General features: G+C 55.5%; 1 protein-coding gene across 1 annotated transcript in view; it reads right to left on the bottom strand.

Annotated features, from left to right (window-relative positions):
• C2H14orf132 (chromosome 2 C14orf132 homolog) overlaps positions 1 to 17,534 on the bottom strand; it is a 41,372-nt gene extending 23,838 nt beyond the window's left edge. The window contains exon 1 of the mRNA XM_047533753.1: positions 17,305 to 17,534. Within this exon, the coding sequence (XP_047389709.1) occupies positions 17,305 to 17,331 (27 nt within the window). The 5' untranslated portion in view covers positions 17,332 to 17,534. The remainder of the gene's footprint in view (positions 1 to 17,304) is intronic.
• Between the last annotated feature and the right edge of the window lie 770 nt (positions 17,535 to 18,304).

The raw sequence follows: 18,304 nt of genomic DNA, 5'->3' as shown, positions 1-18,304 counted from the left end.
GGAGTCCGTGCTTGCACAAGATCGGGAACCACTATCACTCCTACCGAAAGTGGAGACAGTGGCTCTGGGGGACCAGGACCTGCCACAGGTCCCATGACAAAGGTAGCGGCTGCGAGCCCACTTCCCCTATGGTGATGCAGAGCTGCTTCACCCCAGCCCCCGCCCCGGCTGGAGGAGACACGCAAGAGCCGGCAAAGTCAGGAACGTCAGGCCGCCCGCAGAGCGGCAGTGACAAGCACACGGGTGCTGCAGGGCAGGGCAGCGGTCCCTGGGAGGAAGGGCGCGTCCTCGCGGGGGTGCGGGCACCAGGCCTCACGGGAGGGAGCCCTGAGCTGCCTCACACAGGGGCATCCTGAGGACAGAGCCCTGAGAGCTTGGGCGCAGACGTCTCAGCACTCGGGAGTGGGGGCCAGGAAGGTGCGCTGAGCTCAGTCTCCTCATCAGGAGAATGGGAACGAGGAGCACTTCCCAGCGCCTGGCTCTCAGTGAGAGTGGCCTCGTGATGACCTGACCCTTCACCATGTTTGCAAAGCTGCCTGCACATATTTGCATATCCGCGAAGCACACTGGAGGGCAGGTCTCACCAAGTCCCGCTTGAGACATGCAAACGGACTCAGGTCCTGCCTTTCTCAGGACACCCATCTGGACACGGCGGAGCCTGGGCTGGGGAAGCCCCCCAGGCAAGCCGTGGCCTCCCCACAGGGAAGCAGTTGGCCACAGCCTATGGGAGGCTGGGTCAAAACTCAGAACTCTGTGAAGACCCTTCTAGCTCCCCATCCTCTCTGGACAGATCTGGAGTGAGCAGAGCCAGGTGGCTGCTGAATCCCGTCCCCAGCTTTCTGTCTAAAAGCATAGACTCACGGAGGGAGGCCCTTCCCAGTGCCGCCTGCTAATCCCCACCACATGGCCGGGCGTGGGCTGCGGGGGCCAATCTCCCGTTCACTTCAGACAGACCCGAGGCCACGCAGCCGTGCTGCCTGCAGATGCTCCCGGCGCAGGTGAGGGATCGGGCCTTTCAAGGTCTCCAGCATGGCGGCAGACAGCGAGCCCCCTGGGAGGCCAGGGAGGGCCGAGGTTTTAAATAGGCCAATGTCGAAAGATGCTCACAGGCCAGCGGCTGGATGCTGGGAGCCGGAAGCGGGGAGGGGCCCGTGGGGTCATTGAGGAATGGCGGGGCAGCAGATGGTCACCTCCAGGAGCCAAAAGATGCATTTGTGGGTAAGCATTGTGCAAAAAGGCAAGCCATTCCTCCAGATGCTGAGTGACGCGCGAGGGGGATATGGCCCGGAATCACGGGCGGTGGGAGCAGGGGGCAGGTGGGCTACGGTGGGGGGAGGGGCGCAGGCCACACCCCCGTCCACCGCTCAGGGCCCCTTCCCCTCTTGGGGCCCCTGTGGCTTTGCTGAAAACCTTGCTTAACTGCTGTGCTAGCCAGGGGCGGGCCACCGTAACACGCACCCCAGACGACCGACCCACGGGGACGAAAGGTTAATTCTGGGTGTGGGTCTGTGTAAAGCCCTCGGCAGAGTCTGGCCTGTGGCAAGAGGCAGGTGTCACCAGGCCACAGCCCTAGGGTCCTCAAGGGCCCACGGCATGTGAAAGGTGAGCCCAAGCAGAGAGGAGGAAGGCACCTGGGTGGGTCCGGGCATGGGGCGGGCAGGCGTCCACTGGCCCTGCTCACGTGTCCTGCTCTGAGGTACCCAAAGTGGATTTGACCCGCAAAGGCCCGGAGACGCGGCTGGTCAGGAGGCGGCTGAGAGGCCCCCTTGCAGACACTGCTCCTTCTGGGTTACCTGGCAAAAGAGGTCTGCCGAGGGCACGGTCCATGCTGCAAGTGAGACACTGGGTGAACTGGGCTCCGTCTGCCTAAAGCACCCACTGCAGGTCCCAAGTCCCGGGCTTGGCATCAGAAGAGAGCAACGGCAGCTTTAGTTGTGGACACTGTCCATCTGTGGGTGCTGCTGCAACAGAGCGCCAGAGGCTGGTGATTCATAAACCACAGAACGTTATGTCTTACAGTTCTGGAGGCCAGGAAGCCCAGTCCGGATCCGGGTGCTGGCAGGCTCGGAGTCCAGTGAGGGCTGCTCAGCTTCTGAAGGCACCTGTGCCTGAATCCTGCATAGGGGACGCTGTGTCCTGGCATGGAGAAGGGACAGAGGGACGAACCCTCCCTCAGAGCCCTTTTATGAAACACTGACCCCTTCCCCAGGGTGCTGGCCACATGGCCTCATCACCTCTGAAAGGCCAGTCTCTGCCCTGGGCGAGGGGCCTCAGTCTCGGCGTGAATGACGAGGGTCACACGCTGCAGCCACAGCAGGCCCTGTGTGCGGCCACTCTTCTGAGGCCAGCAGCCCTGTGGACCCACAGCCTTGGAGCGAGTGGGACCTGAGCACCCACCAGGTCCCATGCCAGGCATGACAAGCAGTGTTTTTGCCAAACATCACAGGTGACACGGTGAGCTGGTCCCACTGGCAAACGAGATGCAGAGAAATCATGTGACTTGCCCAAAGCACGCACAACCTGCTACAGAGAACCTGGAACACGATTTCTGACCTCGATTCCAGGACTTCTCCCCCCTCCCCAGGTGGCGACAGACGCTGGGCTCCTCCCGCAACCCTCATTTCGCAGGCCAAGAAACAGACAATGCAACACCCTACCAGGCCCCTTTCCCCGGCCTGGCTGTGCACACACGGGCCTTGTCTCCTCCTCTCAACTCCAGCCGGCAGGCAGGTCAGGTCCCCACCTCACAGATGAGGAAGCTGGGCTTGGGCGGAGCGATTTCAAACTCAGGACTGAACCCGGGTCTTTCCAACTGTGCATGTCACACCCTACCTGCTGCTACACGGAAGCCCTGGCTGCAGCTCAGAGAGGGTGCTGGTCCCAAAGGTCACTCGGCATGTGAGCAGCATGGTCAAGACCAAGAGGGGCGGCTCAGGGTCCCCGCTTCTCGAGCCCTGCAGGGTGCCCAGGGCAGTGCTGTCTCCCCACATGGAGCCCTGTGCGCGTGTGCCTGACACCTGGCTGCCGAGTGCCCAAGCCTGCAGAGCCGTCTGCGAGGGGCCTGCAAGCCAGCCTCCCCGCGGCTGCCTCTGCTCAGCTCGGGAGCACCTAGACGGGCACTTCACTCACCAGGCTGAGCAACTGCTGCATGCCTGCCACCACCAGAACGGCACCCTGGTGGCTTCCCTGAGACCTGTCACGTGCTGGACTGTTCTACACATTCCCTGTTCCCTCCTTCACTCTTCCTGAAATCCAGGAGGCATGCTCTGTGTGGCAGATGAGGAAACTGAGGCTCAAAGGGAACACTCGGGTCCCAGAGCCCAGATGCTCACCGTTGGCCAGAGGCCCTGTGTGACGGGCAGGGCCAGAACCCCTAGACCAAGTCAGGGGAAGGGAGGGGGGATACTCAAGTGGCCGGAAGGACGGGCCCCAAGTCACAGTGGCACGGGGTTCTCCTGCCTTCTCTGCATGGCCCAGTCTACTCCAGGCACGCTGAGGCTTCAGGATGCCCTCGCGGCGCCCCTGGAAGGTAGGAATCATGCCTCCCTGCACAGCTGAAGAAGGATCCGGAGGTCAAGGAGTTTGCTCAGGGTGCGTAGCTCAGGAGCAGCCAGGCTGAGGCAGGCTCAGATCTGCGCTGCTGCATTTTTGAAGGATAAATATCAATAAATTATGAGGAGATAGTTCTCCACAGTCTTTCAATTCTGCATCCCTTTTAAGTGGAAGCATCCGTAGCTTTTGCTCTGGACTCTTTTCAAAGATGTCTGTATGCTCAATAGCCTTGCAGAAAGTGTCCCCTCCGGGGCCGGCTGCACATTCCTTTCCTGACGAGGATACAAAGATGATCTCTCTCGCTCACAGGCAAAGGCTGGGCAGGCTTGCTGGCTGCCTCCTTAGAACACGGGTTTCCTGAGCTTGAGAAGCCCCAGCTGCTACTTAAACCCACCATGTGTATAGGACCCACCTGGGGCTCTGTGTACCCCCAGGGACTTGTGGTGTAGAGGACACTCATGTGAACACAGAGCTCTGTTGCCGGCTCCAGGGTGAGTAAGGAAGTCCTCTGAGTCTAAGGCAGAGTCTCTTATCTTTTGTCAGAGTTGGAATTGTGGCAGACTAACCTGCAAGCAGGGTGAAATTTCAGATCTTTCTCCGTTCTTGACATTTCTGTGCAAAGGCTCAAAAATATCAGCTGCACAAATTCCAGACGGGAGACCTGGCTGAACAGCAGCACTCAGGAAATACAGACCACTCAGGAGATCAGGTTGAAGGTTCAGCATTACACAGGACATGATTTGGCTCTCACCGACCACATTAATGAGTGTATCGGATTCAAGGAGGTGTAGATTTCCTAGCACATCATGTCCAGACCAGAGCCTGACCCAATGAAGATTCCAAAGAGAACACTCAGTTGGGAAAAGAGTTGAGGGAAATTCCCACATTTAGTCCAAAAGAAGGGACGATACAGACGGAGGATACAGGATGACATTCAAACACAGTACACTGGCAATGCTGTACACTGTGCCCGTGGGGGTGTGCCCGTGTGCTGAAGGGGACAGGCCCGGGGCCTCCTGCAGGTGAGGCCAGCGCTCTGGGCCCCTCTGTGCTCCCATATCCGTCCTCGCTGGGTCTTCTGCCCGCCCCGGAGCAGCTCCCACTTAACAGAGAAACTGAGGCCCCAAGAAATGAAGCATCTCCCTGCCAGTCACGAGTGCAGAGCCAGGCCTGGAACTCGGTCCTCCTGCTTCCCACCTCAGGTGCTGCCCTGGGTCACAGGACAGACTGCTGTGGGCCGGAGGATCAGACTTGGCTCAAGACAGGAGGGTGGTGGTGAATCCTTCCAACTCCCGGGCACTCAGCAGGTGCCCCCTGGGTCCTCAGGCCTCCAGTCCTGGCGCCTACCACAGCTTACCCACTGGCAGCGTCCATGGCACCGCTGAGCGTGCCCAGGCTTGGAGCCAAGGGGTGACTTCCGTGGTCGCACAGCAGCAGGGACGCTTGAGTCCAAAGCCACTGCCTCTCTTTCTGTGAGGTGATAGCCCCTCCCTGAAGGCCAGCGCTGCTACGCCTGTGCTCCAAGCACTGCGAGCCTCCCAGGTGCAGGTGAAAGGGGCCAGGGCCATGCAGGGGACCACCAGCCGCCGCTGGGGCTTGGCCCGGGCTTCGGGGTCCTGCGAGTCCGCGCGTGCAGGGGGTGCCTGCTCCAGGCTGTGGCCTGCGGGCCCAGGGGAGCAGCTTCCTGGGCCTGGGAGAGCTGGGGTCTGCTCACCCTCTCCCTCCTCCCCAGAAGATCCAAAGCCAGCGCTGACTGGACACCCTCTGGGTGGCATCTGGGTCACAGGGGTGAGTGGGGCTGTGTGGCGTCCCCTGTCCTTGGCCGCCTTCCTGGAAGGTGACCAGGTGTTGGGACAAGCAATCATCAGGGAGGGCAGGGGCTTCAGAGCCTGTTCTCGAGTGTCACCAGTGCCCAGAGCCAGTGTCACTGTCCCACGTACAGTGCTTGTCAGATGCTGGCAGAATGACGAGGGCCGGGAAGCGCGGGCTCTGGAAACGGCTCCAACATTCCCCGCTGGCTTGGAAAGAGCAAGATGCCAGCGGCGTGTACAGTGAGGTCAGGACCCGGGGACGGCCCTCCAGCCTTCAGAGGGCCCCGCGTGGGTGGCCAGGTCCCACTTTGCCTGAGACTGTCCCAGGTCGGCACCGAGAGTCCCCAGTCTTGGAAGCCCTCCATCCTGGGCAATCCATGATGGCTAGTCTCTGGACCTCGGAGTCACCCTTGACAGCACTGCCCGGGGTTAGTGAGGTTGCTCCCACTCCAAGTCCCAGTCTGACTGCTGATGGCCACAGGGACCTGCACGTGTCCACCTCCCTGGGCTCCACTCTCAGGAGTAAAGTGAGCAAGGCCACAGGGTCACTCAAGGGGACTCTGCAGAGGAGGAAGTGAGATGGCAGCTTAGCTGGGCCTGGCATACAGCACTCTCTGCAGGGGGCTGGGGGTGCTGGGGACCGTGGAGCCTGAGGGACAGCATGGGGACAGGGTGTTGGTGGGAACTGGTGGCCCTGGGGAAGGCGAGGCTTCAGAGGTGGCATCTGCAGCCGGCCCATGTGTCCTTCCCCTCTAGGGTTCTGCCCACTTCCGAGGACTCCCCACCCCTCTGCCACTCCCTGGTGAGGCAATCATGGGGTCGGTCCTGGCTGGGGGACAGCAACGCTGGCACACGTGAGGGCCACCTGTGTCCTCGAAGGGCTGCTGCACGAGGTGAGAGGCACACCGGGCAGTGGAAGCTGGAGACCCGGGCAAGGCCCCCACCTCCCCCAGCCTGGGTCTGCAGCAACCCGCCCATCCACAGACGACCTCGCACCCCACCCAGAGCCACGTGACCTGGGCTGGGCTGGCCTTCCACCCCGACTCGCGGCAACCTATCAGCTGTTCCTCAGCGGGTTCCTGGGCCCCAGGCTCAGCCCCTTCCTACCTGGGAGACTTCAGGCAAGACCCTGGACTCTGTGAGTCTCAGTGTCCTCATCTCTAAGACAGGCGTGCTGACAGAACTGTGCCCACAGGGTGGCCACGCAGCACCCTGGCCTGGGCGGGCACTCGGGGTCATGGTCACCATCTGCTCCTTCTTCCACCTGCGGGTGGGACTCTGCTCACCTGCCTGCCCGAGAATGATGTTCTGCGTGTTCCACATGTTCCACCATGTTAGTGAGGGATGTCAAAGGCCACCAAGACTGGCAGTGGCTTCCCAACACCCCTCACGTCTGTATGGCCGACCCTGCCTGATTGACTTGGTGACTGAGAGACACAGCGGGGCCAGGTGCAGCCTCCACAGGAGGGGAGAGCCTGGCAGGAAGCCAGGAGGAGGGAGGGGACATTGGCACTGCTGTGGCTCAGCCAAGATTGACGGGGTGCATGGGGCCTAGAGAGCGTGTTCGTCACCCCAGGGTCTCCCTCAAAGCGGCCAGAAGCCAAGTCTCAAAGCATTTCTAATCAGCTCCCACAGGTCCATGCTGGGGAGACAGAGGGGGTCCTCCTGCTGTCTGCAGGGGACAGGCAGGGTTCCAGCTGTTGGCTGAAGGATTAGTGGTCACCCTGGCTGGGCCTCGGGCTGCAGCAACAGGCCCCCACCCCTCCCCTCCTTCCTTCTGGGGAATAAGGCTTCCCAGGATCCAGGTGTTGGGACAGAGGTCAAAGATACCCAGCCAGGTCACCAGGTGGCCCACCTCTGGCCGCCAGCAGGCAGACCCAACACCCGGATCATGGACAGGCTCCCTAGATGCCTCATGAATGTCCTGCCACAGGACACACAGGAACCCCCCCAAGTGGCAGTGGAGGCTGGAAAGGCACCTGGTCAGCCTGTGTGCAGCCGGGATGCCACCAGGTCCCAGGCTCACCCCTGGGGCCAGCTCACCTGATCTGTACGGGGAGGTGAGGCGCACAGACCCCGAATGGTTCAGAACTGGGGGGCAGGGCTGGGGCAAGGTGCCACAGCTGGGAGGAGGGACAGAGGCCCCAACCCAGAGCAGAGTGACATCCCTTTCCATGACAGGAGAGAGAGGAGGACTGGGACAGAGCTGCTAAAATCATGGGTCTCAGAAAATCCCCACAAGTAACAGGGACTGAGTTTACCCCTCAAATGAAACAACTGGAAAAGCAGATAAAACACAGGAAAGTGGTTTCCAGGACACTGGACGTTAGGAAAGACCCTTGAGAGGTGAGGCGTAAGCAAGATGAGCTCTCCCAGGGCCCCGCTCTCTGCCTGGCAAAGGTCTCAGGCATGGGGTCGGGAGCAAAGGGGGCCCGGTGGGCTTCCTGAGTTGACGGAGTGGAGCTGAGGCCCGGGGCCGAGTATGGAGAGGGGCCAGCTGCACAGTGAGAACCCAGAGGCCTGCAGAGGCCGCTGAGTCTTAGCAGAAGACAACTGATAAGTGTGGGTGTGTGCGGAAAGGGCCAGGGAAAGACTCGCCCCAAAGACGACAGCGATCGGTGCCTGCTGCATGTACAAAGCCACAAACAGTACCTTCCACCAGCCAGAGGGCAGCTCTCCAAATTCACAGGGCACTGGGCAGAACACTCCAAATGACGTTGTCTCAGGAGTGAGGAATGACGGCTCTGGTCCTGCCCACGGCACCTTAAGAGCAACTCCTAAAAGGATCAAACTGTTCCCAAGAAAGAAGCGCATCCCAGAACAAAGCTCACGAATATTTATAGGCAATCATAAATATCTAGCATGTAACTAGGTAAAATTCAGTGCTTGGCCTCCACTCAAGAGGGATGAGGCATGCCAAGCAGCAAGGAAAGATGAGCCATATTTGGAGGAAAGGTAATCCATCAAAACCAATCCAAACCTGATGCAAATTTAGAATTGATAGACAAGGGCATTAAAACGGTGGTTCTAACCATATTCCATGTGCTATAAAAAGCTACAGGAAATATGGAACATGTTAAGAAAAGAACGGAAGATTTTTTTTTAAAAAGACACAAATGAAGTTTCCAGAGATGACAACTCCAGGGTCTGAGATCAGGAATATGCTGGGTGGGATTAACAGCCATTAGACGTTGCAGGAGAAAATGCTGGTGAACCTGAGGATGTATCAACAGTAACCACCCAAACGAAATGCAAAAATGCATCCTGAGCAGGGAGGCAAGCTTGGGCAGCCTCCCTCACGCATAAAAAGTCTTCAAAGGAGAAGAGGGATACATGGGAACAGAAAAAAATGATAAGCAGAAAAATCCCCAAATGTGATACAAAGCATAAACTCCCAAATGCCTCTCCAAACCCCAGCACAAGAAACATGAAGAAAACGGCGTGGAGGTGCCTCAAAATCAAAGTGCTCAAAGTCAGTGATAAGAAGGCAATCAGGGGCCAAGGGGAGACACATCACATTCAGAGGGAAAAAATGTAAGGATAGTAGCAGCTTTTGCACTGGAGACAACCCGCGCAAGAAGGTGGAGTAGAATCTTTAACAAAGGGCTAACTTGGACCTCTGTCCAGTTAAAAGTATCTTTCCAACATGAAAGCAAACAAGAAATTACATTTTTTTCAGGCATACAAAAGCTGAAAGAACTCACCATCAGCACCTCTGCAGTATGCATTGAGGTTCTGCAGGCAAGAAAAACGATACCACAGAGAAATGTGGATCTACACAAAAGAATGAAGGGCATGGAAATATCAGCCCCATGGGAAAATAGATTAGGTTTCCCCCTTATTATTGAAATCATTTAAAAGGAAATTGACTTTTAACAAAGATAGTAACAGTGTAGCCAGAGGCTTTTAACTTGTGTAAAAATATATGTGTAACAACAGCAGCACAAAAAATGAGAGGGGAGAAATAGAAGTATTTTGCTGTAAATTTCTTACTATTTGTGAAGTGATATATAATATCACTTGCAGAGTATATAGATATATAGACCCTGAATAAAAGTTAAAGATCTATACTACAAATGCTAAAACCACCTGTAAAATAATGGGAGAGTTGTATCTAATAAGCTATCAGAGGAGATAACAGGGAAAATTAAAACTTTCCCAACCTACAAGAAGGAAGAAAGAGGAAACAAGAAATAAAGAACAGATGGAAAAAACAAAATTAGACGATAGATAATACACCAAAACCCAACCATATTGACAATCACATTAAACGTAAATGGTTTAAACACTTCGATTAAGGGGCAGAGATCATCAGATTGGATTTTTAAAACAGGCTCTTGAAAACATTTGTTCACACAAAAACCTGCTGGTGGATGTTTACAGCAGCTTTACTCATAGATGCCAAAATTTAGAGGCAATGAAGACATCCTTCAATAGGCAAAAGGATAAGTGAACTGGTACATTAAAGCGGTATATTATTTAGTATTAAAAAGAATGAGTTTTTCGGCCAAAAAAGACATGGCAGAAACTTAAGTGCACCGCACCTAGTGAGAGAAGCTGACCTGACAAGACTGCACACTGTGGTTCCAATCATACAACACTCTGGAAGAGGCACAACTATGGGGATGGTAAAAAGATGAATAGGAGCTTTTGCCAGGTACTAGTGGGGAGGGAAAGACCAACAGGCAGGGAACAGAGGGGTTTTAGGGCAGTGAAAGTATCCGTATGGTCCTGTGATGGTGGAAACAAGGCATTATACATTTGTCCAAACCCACAGACTGTCCTACGCCAGGAGGGAGCCCCCTGTGAGCCTGGGACTCTGGGCGACACACACGTGTCCATTCATCAGTTGCAGCATGTGTACACTCTGGTGGGGGTTGCTGGGGTGCAAATGGACAGAGTATATGGAAAAACATGGTGATTTCAAATTCTCTGTGAACCTACAACTTCTAAAAAGAAAAAAACTTGAAATAAACTTTAAGTAAAAAAAAAAAAAAAAAGGCCAAGTGGCTCAGAGACCTGTGTTTGAATCCCAGCTGTAGACTCTGGGCAAATAACTCGACCTCAGTTATTAAAAAAGTGCTTATTCCTTAAGCTGTTGTGAGGATTTAGGGAGACGGGTGTGCTGTTCAAAACAGGGTGTGCTGGCTACCTCATAAAAGCAGCTATGACAAGAAGGCACAGAGCAGGGAGTGCCAGAGACGAGCCTCCACCCTCTCGGGGTCAGGACACTGGGGCCCAGCCCCGCAGTAGGGCAGCATACACAGACCGGCAGCCCAAGCACTCAGGCACTCCCTGGAGACTTGCTGTCCACCTCCAGGCACCTCCGCTCCCCGCTCCCCGCTCTCAGCTCCCGAGAGCCCAGGGCTCAGGTCAAATGTCGGCAGTCTTTAAATGCTATCTGGAAATTCAGTCTAAAAAAAGTTTCTGTGGGCTGGGGACATAGTTCAGGGGTAGAGCACTTGCCTAGTACGTGCGAGGCCCTGGGTTCAATCCCAGTGCTGTCAAAAGCAAACTAACAAAACTTTTTTTACTTCTTCCTTATCTGCTCATTATGCCCCTGCAAAAATACAGCTTTATACCCTCTTCTGAGGTAGCTCTAATTAGAACGATAAAATATTTAAATCTTTTTGATGGGAATTTAAAGAAGACAGGCCCTCCAGCTAAAAACATTTGTGATAATAGACAATTTGTATTTTAATGATAATTCTTGCTTTGAGAAAATATCATCTAAGCAGCAGATTGCCAAGCTCCCTGGAATTCTATTTTTCTGGGCAGAGGCCTGTTTCTCCGGGGACAGGAAACTTCTGCTGGTTTCTTGCGGATCTGTGAGAACAATCCCACAGGCCCTTGAGTGTAGCTAATAACTATTCAAGAGATAAGAGAATCGCCTCTCCAATACTGCCTGACAATACTGCCTGACATCTTTTGTGTTTTTCTCCTCCATGAAAAATAATTAAAATGCAAATTAACTGTAAGTCTCCTGAGATCCTGGGTGTGAGGCATAGGGGACAGCAGGGAACACACACCTGCATCTCAGCTCTGGTCTGATCTCACGAGGCATCCTGCATGTGACATGATGCTCCCTCTGTGACCCTGCCCGCCACTTGCCAGGACCAAGGTTCCAGCAGGCAGACTGAGGACAGACATGGGGGGACTTCCAGCTCCTCAAACCCAGAAAGCCTTTCCAGACCTGTCCAACGTGAGGCTGAACCGTATGAAATGGTCATTCCATAGGTCAGAAATGGTCAAATAATTGCAATTGCCTATGTTTGTGCCTAGTATATAATGGCCTACTTCCTTAATGGTAACTGGCCTCTCTTCAGGGCTTGGCAGAGTACAGGGTTTGCCAAGCTCTGTACAGACCTGCCCGGCCTAGAGATAAGCCACTGGTGGCCCGGGGATGGATCCAGCCCACACACATTCTGTCTGATCCGTTCAGTCCCCAGAGAGCCACCTCCACTTCCCTGTGGTTACTGGACATGCACAGTGCTTTGCAGTGGAAGCTGGATCTCACCCCGCTGCCCTGGGACTTTCTTGACCAAGGGTATGCATGTTAGTGACACTCTGGTACTTTCAGAGTGAGGTTTTTAGAAGCCTGCAGGTTTCACCAGGGACTGTTGGAACTGGGGGAAGCTGGGGCCAAGCAGGAAGTGCAGTGACTGAGCCCTCCATGCCAGAGGAGGCTAAGCCACCTGAAGGGCCCCTGCAGGATGAGAGGCCAGGTGGAGGGAGTGGCCAGGCTCCCTGGAGGTGCCAGGCATGTGCAGGAGGAAGCCACTTGCTGGGTCTGGACTCAGCCCCAGCTGCCCCTGCTGATGCCACTAAAGCAGAAACAAAACGTCTAGCAGAGGCCTTCTAGAATTCTGACCCCACAAAACAGTGAGCAAAATAAACCACTGCTTTAAACCAACTGAAATAATAAGCATAAGTAAGTGAAGCAGTCCTCATCCAGGCTGGTTGGTTAAAAATTTCTGATTAGATGCCAACATTAAAAAACCCAGCCTGCACGTGATAATCATAATTTCAGCTTTCCCCAAAGCCCAGCAGCACTGCAGCACAGAGAGCAAGCCGGAGCTCAGGAGTCACTGCCTGGGCTCCCCGGAGGCCAGGACCCTCCCTCCAGGGCACTACAGCCTCTCCCCATGCTGCCCCACTCCATGAGGTCACTGGGCTGGCACCAGGTTCACTGGCTCCCTCTCCAACCCTCACCACCTGCAGCCTCTTCTTTTGCCAAATGGCTCCTTGAGACCCCGTTCAACAGCAGACACTGGCTCAGGCGCCCCACCTCTGCCCACGGCTCCCTCCGCCTGCAAGGCCCTCGCTCCTGCGCACTGAACAGCTACACAGCTCAAGCCAACCTCACGCCTTCCCCGACTGTCCACTGTCTACCTCCAGCCTGCTGGGCGTCACACCCTGCCTCCCCCAGCACTCCGTGTGGGGAGGGGAAACACTCGTGGGTGACTAAAATAAATGGTGTTATGTCCCCATTTCACAGGATGAAACAGAGGCTCAGGGAAGCGATCCGTTCACTGCCTCTCTAAGACCAGCGACCAATGACACCAGAAGCAAGATCCTCATCTTTTCTGGGTCTTCAGGTCCTGTTATGGGTTGATTATGTCCCCTCAAAAGATATAGTAAAGCCTTAACCCCAGTACCTTTGAATGTGACCTTTGTGAAACAAAGTCTCTGCAGATGTAGTCACGATAAGGTCATAAGGGTGGGCCTTAGCCAATGAGATCAGTGTCCTTAAGAAGACAGACACACAAAGGAACACCGTGTGACGCTGGAGGCAGAGACCGGAATGACGGGTCCTCAGGCCAAGGAACACCAAGGACTGCAGGCAATGCCACAATCCCAGACAGGGGCCGGGGACGGGTTCTCTCCCAGGGCCTTCAGAGACCATGGCCCGGCCTCCAGATTGTGAGAATAAACCCCTGTTGTTTTAAGTCACCTCACTGACTCCAGCAGCCCCAGGAAACCACAGGGACTACTTTAAGAATGTGCTTAAAGTGTACAGGCACAACACCTGCACACCAGACAAGGAGTTGGCTCCGGGCGGCCCCGGGCCTCCCAGTTCTTGAACTGCGATACGAGGTGGGATTGCAGGGGAGAAGGGTCCTCAGAGTCACCCTGGCTTTCCACTTCCTCTCAGTCTGGACAGTGGGAACAATAAAAGTACCTACCCGACCTGCCCCGGAGCAGGTGTGGTCTGGAGGGAGGGAACTTCTCAATTTTTGTGTAATTTTACAGGTTATACTATTGTGGGCCTAAATAGTTCAAATTGCTGAGTCAGTATTGTATCTGGTGATTTTCAGTGACCACATGACCTTTCACGACCTTTTATCAGAGAGCCAAAGACTTGTTCTACCCGGGAGGGTTGCGGGCTGAGCCCTACTCCAGGTCTTGGTCTTGATCAAACCATGGAAGTATCGACACCCAGCTCCTAAGACCCACCTAGATTCTCATGGGGCATCGGGTGGGTCCTGGGCTAGGGTCAGGGGACCCTGAAAGCACCAGGTGATTTTAATGGCAGTCATGTTTGAGAACTACTGAGTTGAGACTAGTCACCACAGTGCGAGGCAGAACTGAGTCTGAGCACCCATGCCACGGGCATGCTGGCCACATGCAGGACATGCTCCTCGTCCCTGGAGTCCGTCCGGTGCACCCTGGGGCAGGAAAAGCAGGCTGCAGGCTGGGGTGTGGTCCTTGAGCTGAGCTTTCAGACCTTCAGGACCCGCAGCCTGTCCTCGGCCTGGGGAGCAGCCCTGGTCACACCAGGAGGGCACCCTGCTGAAGGATTGCCAGGGTAGCTGAGGTCCACTCAGCACATCCAAAAGGAAGTCTTTCGGAAGCTTGGCTTTGGAGAGGGCATCTTCCCAAGGAGGTGTGTGTGCTCTGGGTTTTCTTAACCCACAAACAGGAATCATATTTAGTAACACGGCAAGGAGAGGAAGCTTGGGCTTGGTGGTCACATGGACATGGTTTCGTTCACTTCATCAGTAAACCAGGCCAACATGCAGTCCTGAACCCGCCAGTCTGCCAGCCTCCAGCTGCCGCGGGGCAGAGATTTTCCCAAGACACTATTCAGTGACGTGCCACTGCCCTGTCCAGAACCCACAATGGCTTCCACCAGTGACCGATGAACCGTCCACCAGTCAGAACTTGACCCTAGCCCCTCTCTCCTGGCCCTACTGTGTCCCCCACCCCCCGGAGGACTCTGAATGTCTCCTGGACTCCCGGCTCCTCATGCCTCTCTTCCCAGGATGCATTTGCTCCAGGTCAGAATCTGCCCACAGATCTAATCCTTCTAGAGATCTATTCTCAACGTCCTGGGGATGGCAGGTGTTCACCTCTGACATCTCTCACTCACTGTCTTCCCGTGTCTTTCAGGAATACACATCTTGTCCTCATCCAATCACCTCAGAAATACTTGTGGAGAGCCTACTGTGTGTTAGGTATGCTAATCAGCCGAGCACTTGACCTGTTCCCTTGCTAGGTTTTGCCTGGCCCATCGTTTGTCCAACGGTCTACAAGCACCCAGAAAGAAAACCACATACCATTCACCAGCACCCCTGTCCTGGCGCCTGGCATGGAGTTTGGCACCAGGCAGGTGACCAACGTCTGCTGAAGAAGTGGATGATGCACTAGCATTTCTCTGTGGGCTACCCACTGTTGACAGCTGGCTGCGTGGGGACAGACACAGTCACACATACCTGCTGGCCGCTGTACATGCCAGGCCAGGCGCTGAGCACTCACTCTAGCCAAGCACAGTCAAGTGACGCAGATAAAGAAGTAACAGTCCCCACCCGGATGGAGATAGCAGGGAAGACCCACACCAGGATGCAGCCATGGAGGAAACCCCACAGGGGCTCTGAGAAAAGCGCCACAGTGAGAACACTTCCTGGGGAGGGGAAGAGTGAGCCCTCTTGAAATGCATTTGTCTGTTCCCTTCACTGTGCCTTTTTTGGGGTGAAGCAATGAGGTGGAACACCCAACAGTCTTGCAGATTCTCAGGCCTCAATTTGAAGCTCAGTTCTCTTCCTTATAACAAAGTGTCCTTGGGTAAATTATTTAATCTGATATAAAGTTATAAAGTTTGGTACATCCAGATCTGTAAAAACAGGGCCTACATCACAGATTTGTCAGGGTTTATTGTAATACAATGCGCCAAATGCTTGGCATCTGGCACACAGTAGGTGCTCAGCAACCCTTTAACATGCTTTCCATTTGTGTGATACTTCATATTCCTGTTCCTTGCAGCTACCATAGCGCGGAGCAAGAAATCACTGTGAAACACTTTGGCAGAAATAAATTGACCATGCGAAATGTGAATTAAAAACAAAAACAAAAACAGAAAAAGGAAAAGAAAAAAGAAAAACCCAACCTCTGTAGGTTCTGCCCATAGTTGCTGAAAAACCCTATGTTTATTTTGTTAAGTCACCATAGCAACAGTTGATGCTCCAGCCAGCCCCAGGGCTAGCAATGATCAATTTATCTTGTAACCATGGAAACGCCAGTGGTTTCAAGGGATCCAGAGGGGAAGGCAGCCACAGACTTGTGTGAGTTCCTTCTCCACCTCGAAATAAATCCCAGAAAACCTCCTTGGGCAGCTAAAGACACCTCTATCTATGACTGTTTGTGACATGACAATATCTATGAGGACGGACTTAGGAACAGGAAATGGACAACCAGGCAAAAAGGGCCAGCTCTGCTCCTAAGAGCAATTTGGCATCATGGAAAACTTGTTAAGAGGCTGCTAAAAGGCTGGGCTCTGGATTCCCCCCAGATGACCTGTGGACTGTTTCCTCTGACGCCCTGGACTGGGGACTCACCCTCAACAGTCTGGATTTTGCTGTTAGATTTTAAGCTTAAAGTTTGGGGAAAAGAAAGTGTCCCCTCAAACTTCGTTCTGGTAAAAGAAAACATCAGCAGGCAAGGTCCCCTGCCACACACCCAGGAGACAGAGGGGAGTACGGGTGGCCCCCCTGCCCTGGCTCTCAGCTCAGCCAACGCAGCTGTGGCAGATGCGGGGTCTAAGGGATGGATGGGGCTCATTCTCCCCGGACAAACGTGGCCCTCCCCTAGAGCCAGACAGGGCAGCATGGGTCTTCCCAAGGGCCACGGCAGCTACAGATGGGGGGTTTGTCTTTGTTCAGGCTCTAGAAGGTAAAGCACAGAAATATAATGACCACCCACGCTCAGAACTCAAAGGGTTCTCCAGGAGCCCAGATCAGCTGGTGCGGGAAAAGGTCGTTAGTTTTCCCTGCCACGAGGAGCTTGTTTGCGTGGAGGGAAGAGTTATGGTCGCGCCCCGCACTGAGGGCTAATCAGACTCAGCACAAAGCAAAAATGGGTAAATCGACCGCTGGGCTTTGAAGCTTGCCAGGTCACAAAGTCTCACTGCCTTCCTCCAGGCGGCAGGGGCTGTGGTCCCCACTCACAGGGGAGAGAAGCGGGGCACCCGAGGTCACCCGCAAGTGGTCGATCACCTATCCACGCCTCGCAAATCAGAGCTGGGAAGTGCGCGGTAGACCGCCCACCCGGTTCCGGCGGGTCTGAGCTTCGCCAGCCCCCGAAGGCTTCGGGGTGGGGGCTGGGCAGGGAGGGGGCGACTCGGCTGCTTGGGTTCCTCGGGTTCCTCGACGCTTTCCAGCCTCCGCTAGGGGCCGGGAGTGGGAAGAGCTCCACCTCGGGTGCGCGAGGTGCACCGCCCACCCCACCCCGCCCCGCTCCATCCCCCCGCGCGAGCACCAGGTGAGGCTGCCCGGCTTGGCTCGGGACAAAGGACCAGGGCATGGATCCTAGGCGGGCGCCACCGCCCAGCCCGAGCGCTCCGGTTGCGCTCAGCCCCTGCGAGGAGGGCGAGGCTGGCGTGGCTGTGGCCCTGCACCTCCTCAAACTTGGCCACCCAGGGCGCGTGGGGAAGGTACCCCGTTACCTGTGCGGCCATAAAAGACAGATCCATGGTGTCACCGCTGCTGCTGCTGCTACTGCTGCTACCACTGGCGCTCGAGTTTTCGCTGTCGCCGCTGCTGCTGCGGATCCAGCCGCCTGCACCGCAGGCCAGGAGCGGGCGGAGCAGCGAACAGGCGCCCCCGGGTCCCCGCGGCGGCGGCGCGCACCTCACCAGTCCCGGCGTGGCGGCGCGTAGCTAGCCAGCCCTGCGCCCTCAGCTGGCTCCGGGTTCCCGACTCCAGACGGCGAGGGGGCGGGGCCCCTAGCGCGGGGGGCGGGGCGGGGCTCCCGGGACCCTGCACCCCTCCACGTGATCACTCTCAGCCCCACCCTCTGGGGCGGGGCCTGGCGGACCCTTGAGCGCTAGCTGTCATCTACCTGCGTGGGCCAGAAGGAGAAACTGAGGCCTGAGTTGAGACCACTGATTGGTGCAAGAACCAACGTCCAACCCAAACCCAGCGCTGTTGTCGCCCCGTTCTGTACAGTTGACCCCAGTCCACCAGGGAACCTGGATGTGCTTTCTGAGGACTGGCATGCTGATCCGAAGCCTAAGGGTCAGCATCACTCAGAGCAGGATTAGGGTGAGGGAGTTTTGTGTGCCAATTCTCTGTTCAGACTCCGGTATGTGCCTAGGCACAGGCAGAATGAAGTTTTAAATCTAGTTTTGCCCTGTGTGCGGCTTGGATAAGTTAGTGTCTCTAAGCCTGGATTTCCGCATCTGTAAAATGAGGGTAACAGAACCTAAGAATTACATGAGGTGTACATGGCTCCACGTGCTGCTGGCTCCACGGCCAGTCTCACATAAAGCAGGCTGCTGTGAATGGTGTCTCCTGGGATCACGTGGTGCACAATTGCACCACTGGTACTCCATGGCTCCCTAAGTCCTCCTCTGAGCTCAAACAAGTCTCCCAAGCCATGTAGATGTGGCTGAAATGAGGGGAGGGTGCCCAAAGGGGCCTGTTGCCCGCTTACTCACTCCCAGT

The sequence above is a fragment of the Sciurus carolinensis genome, chromosome 2, assembly GCF_902686445.1.
Source record: "Sciurus carolinensis chromosome 2, mSciCar1.2, whole genome shotgun sequence".
In the NCBI taxonomy this organism is placed as follows: domain Eukaryota; kingdom Metazoa; phylum Chordata; class Mammalia; order Rodentia; family Sciuridae; genus Sciurus; species Sciurus carolinensis.
The sequence above is the reverse complement of the archived record's forward strand: the minus strand, read 5'-3'. Positions and strand labels throughout refer to the sequence as shown.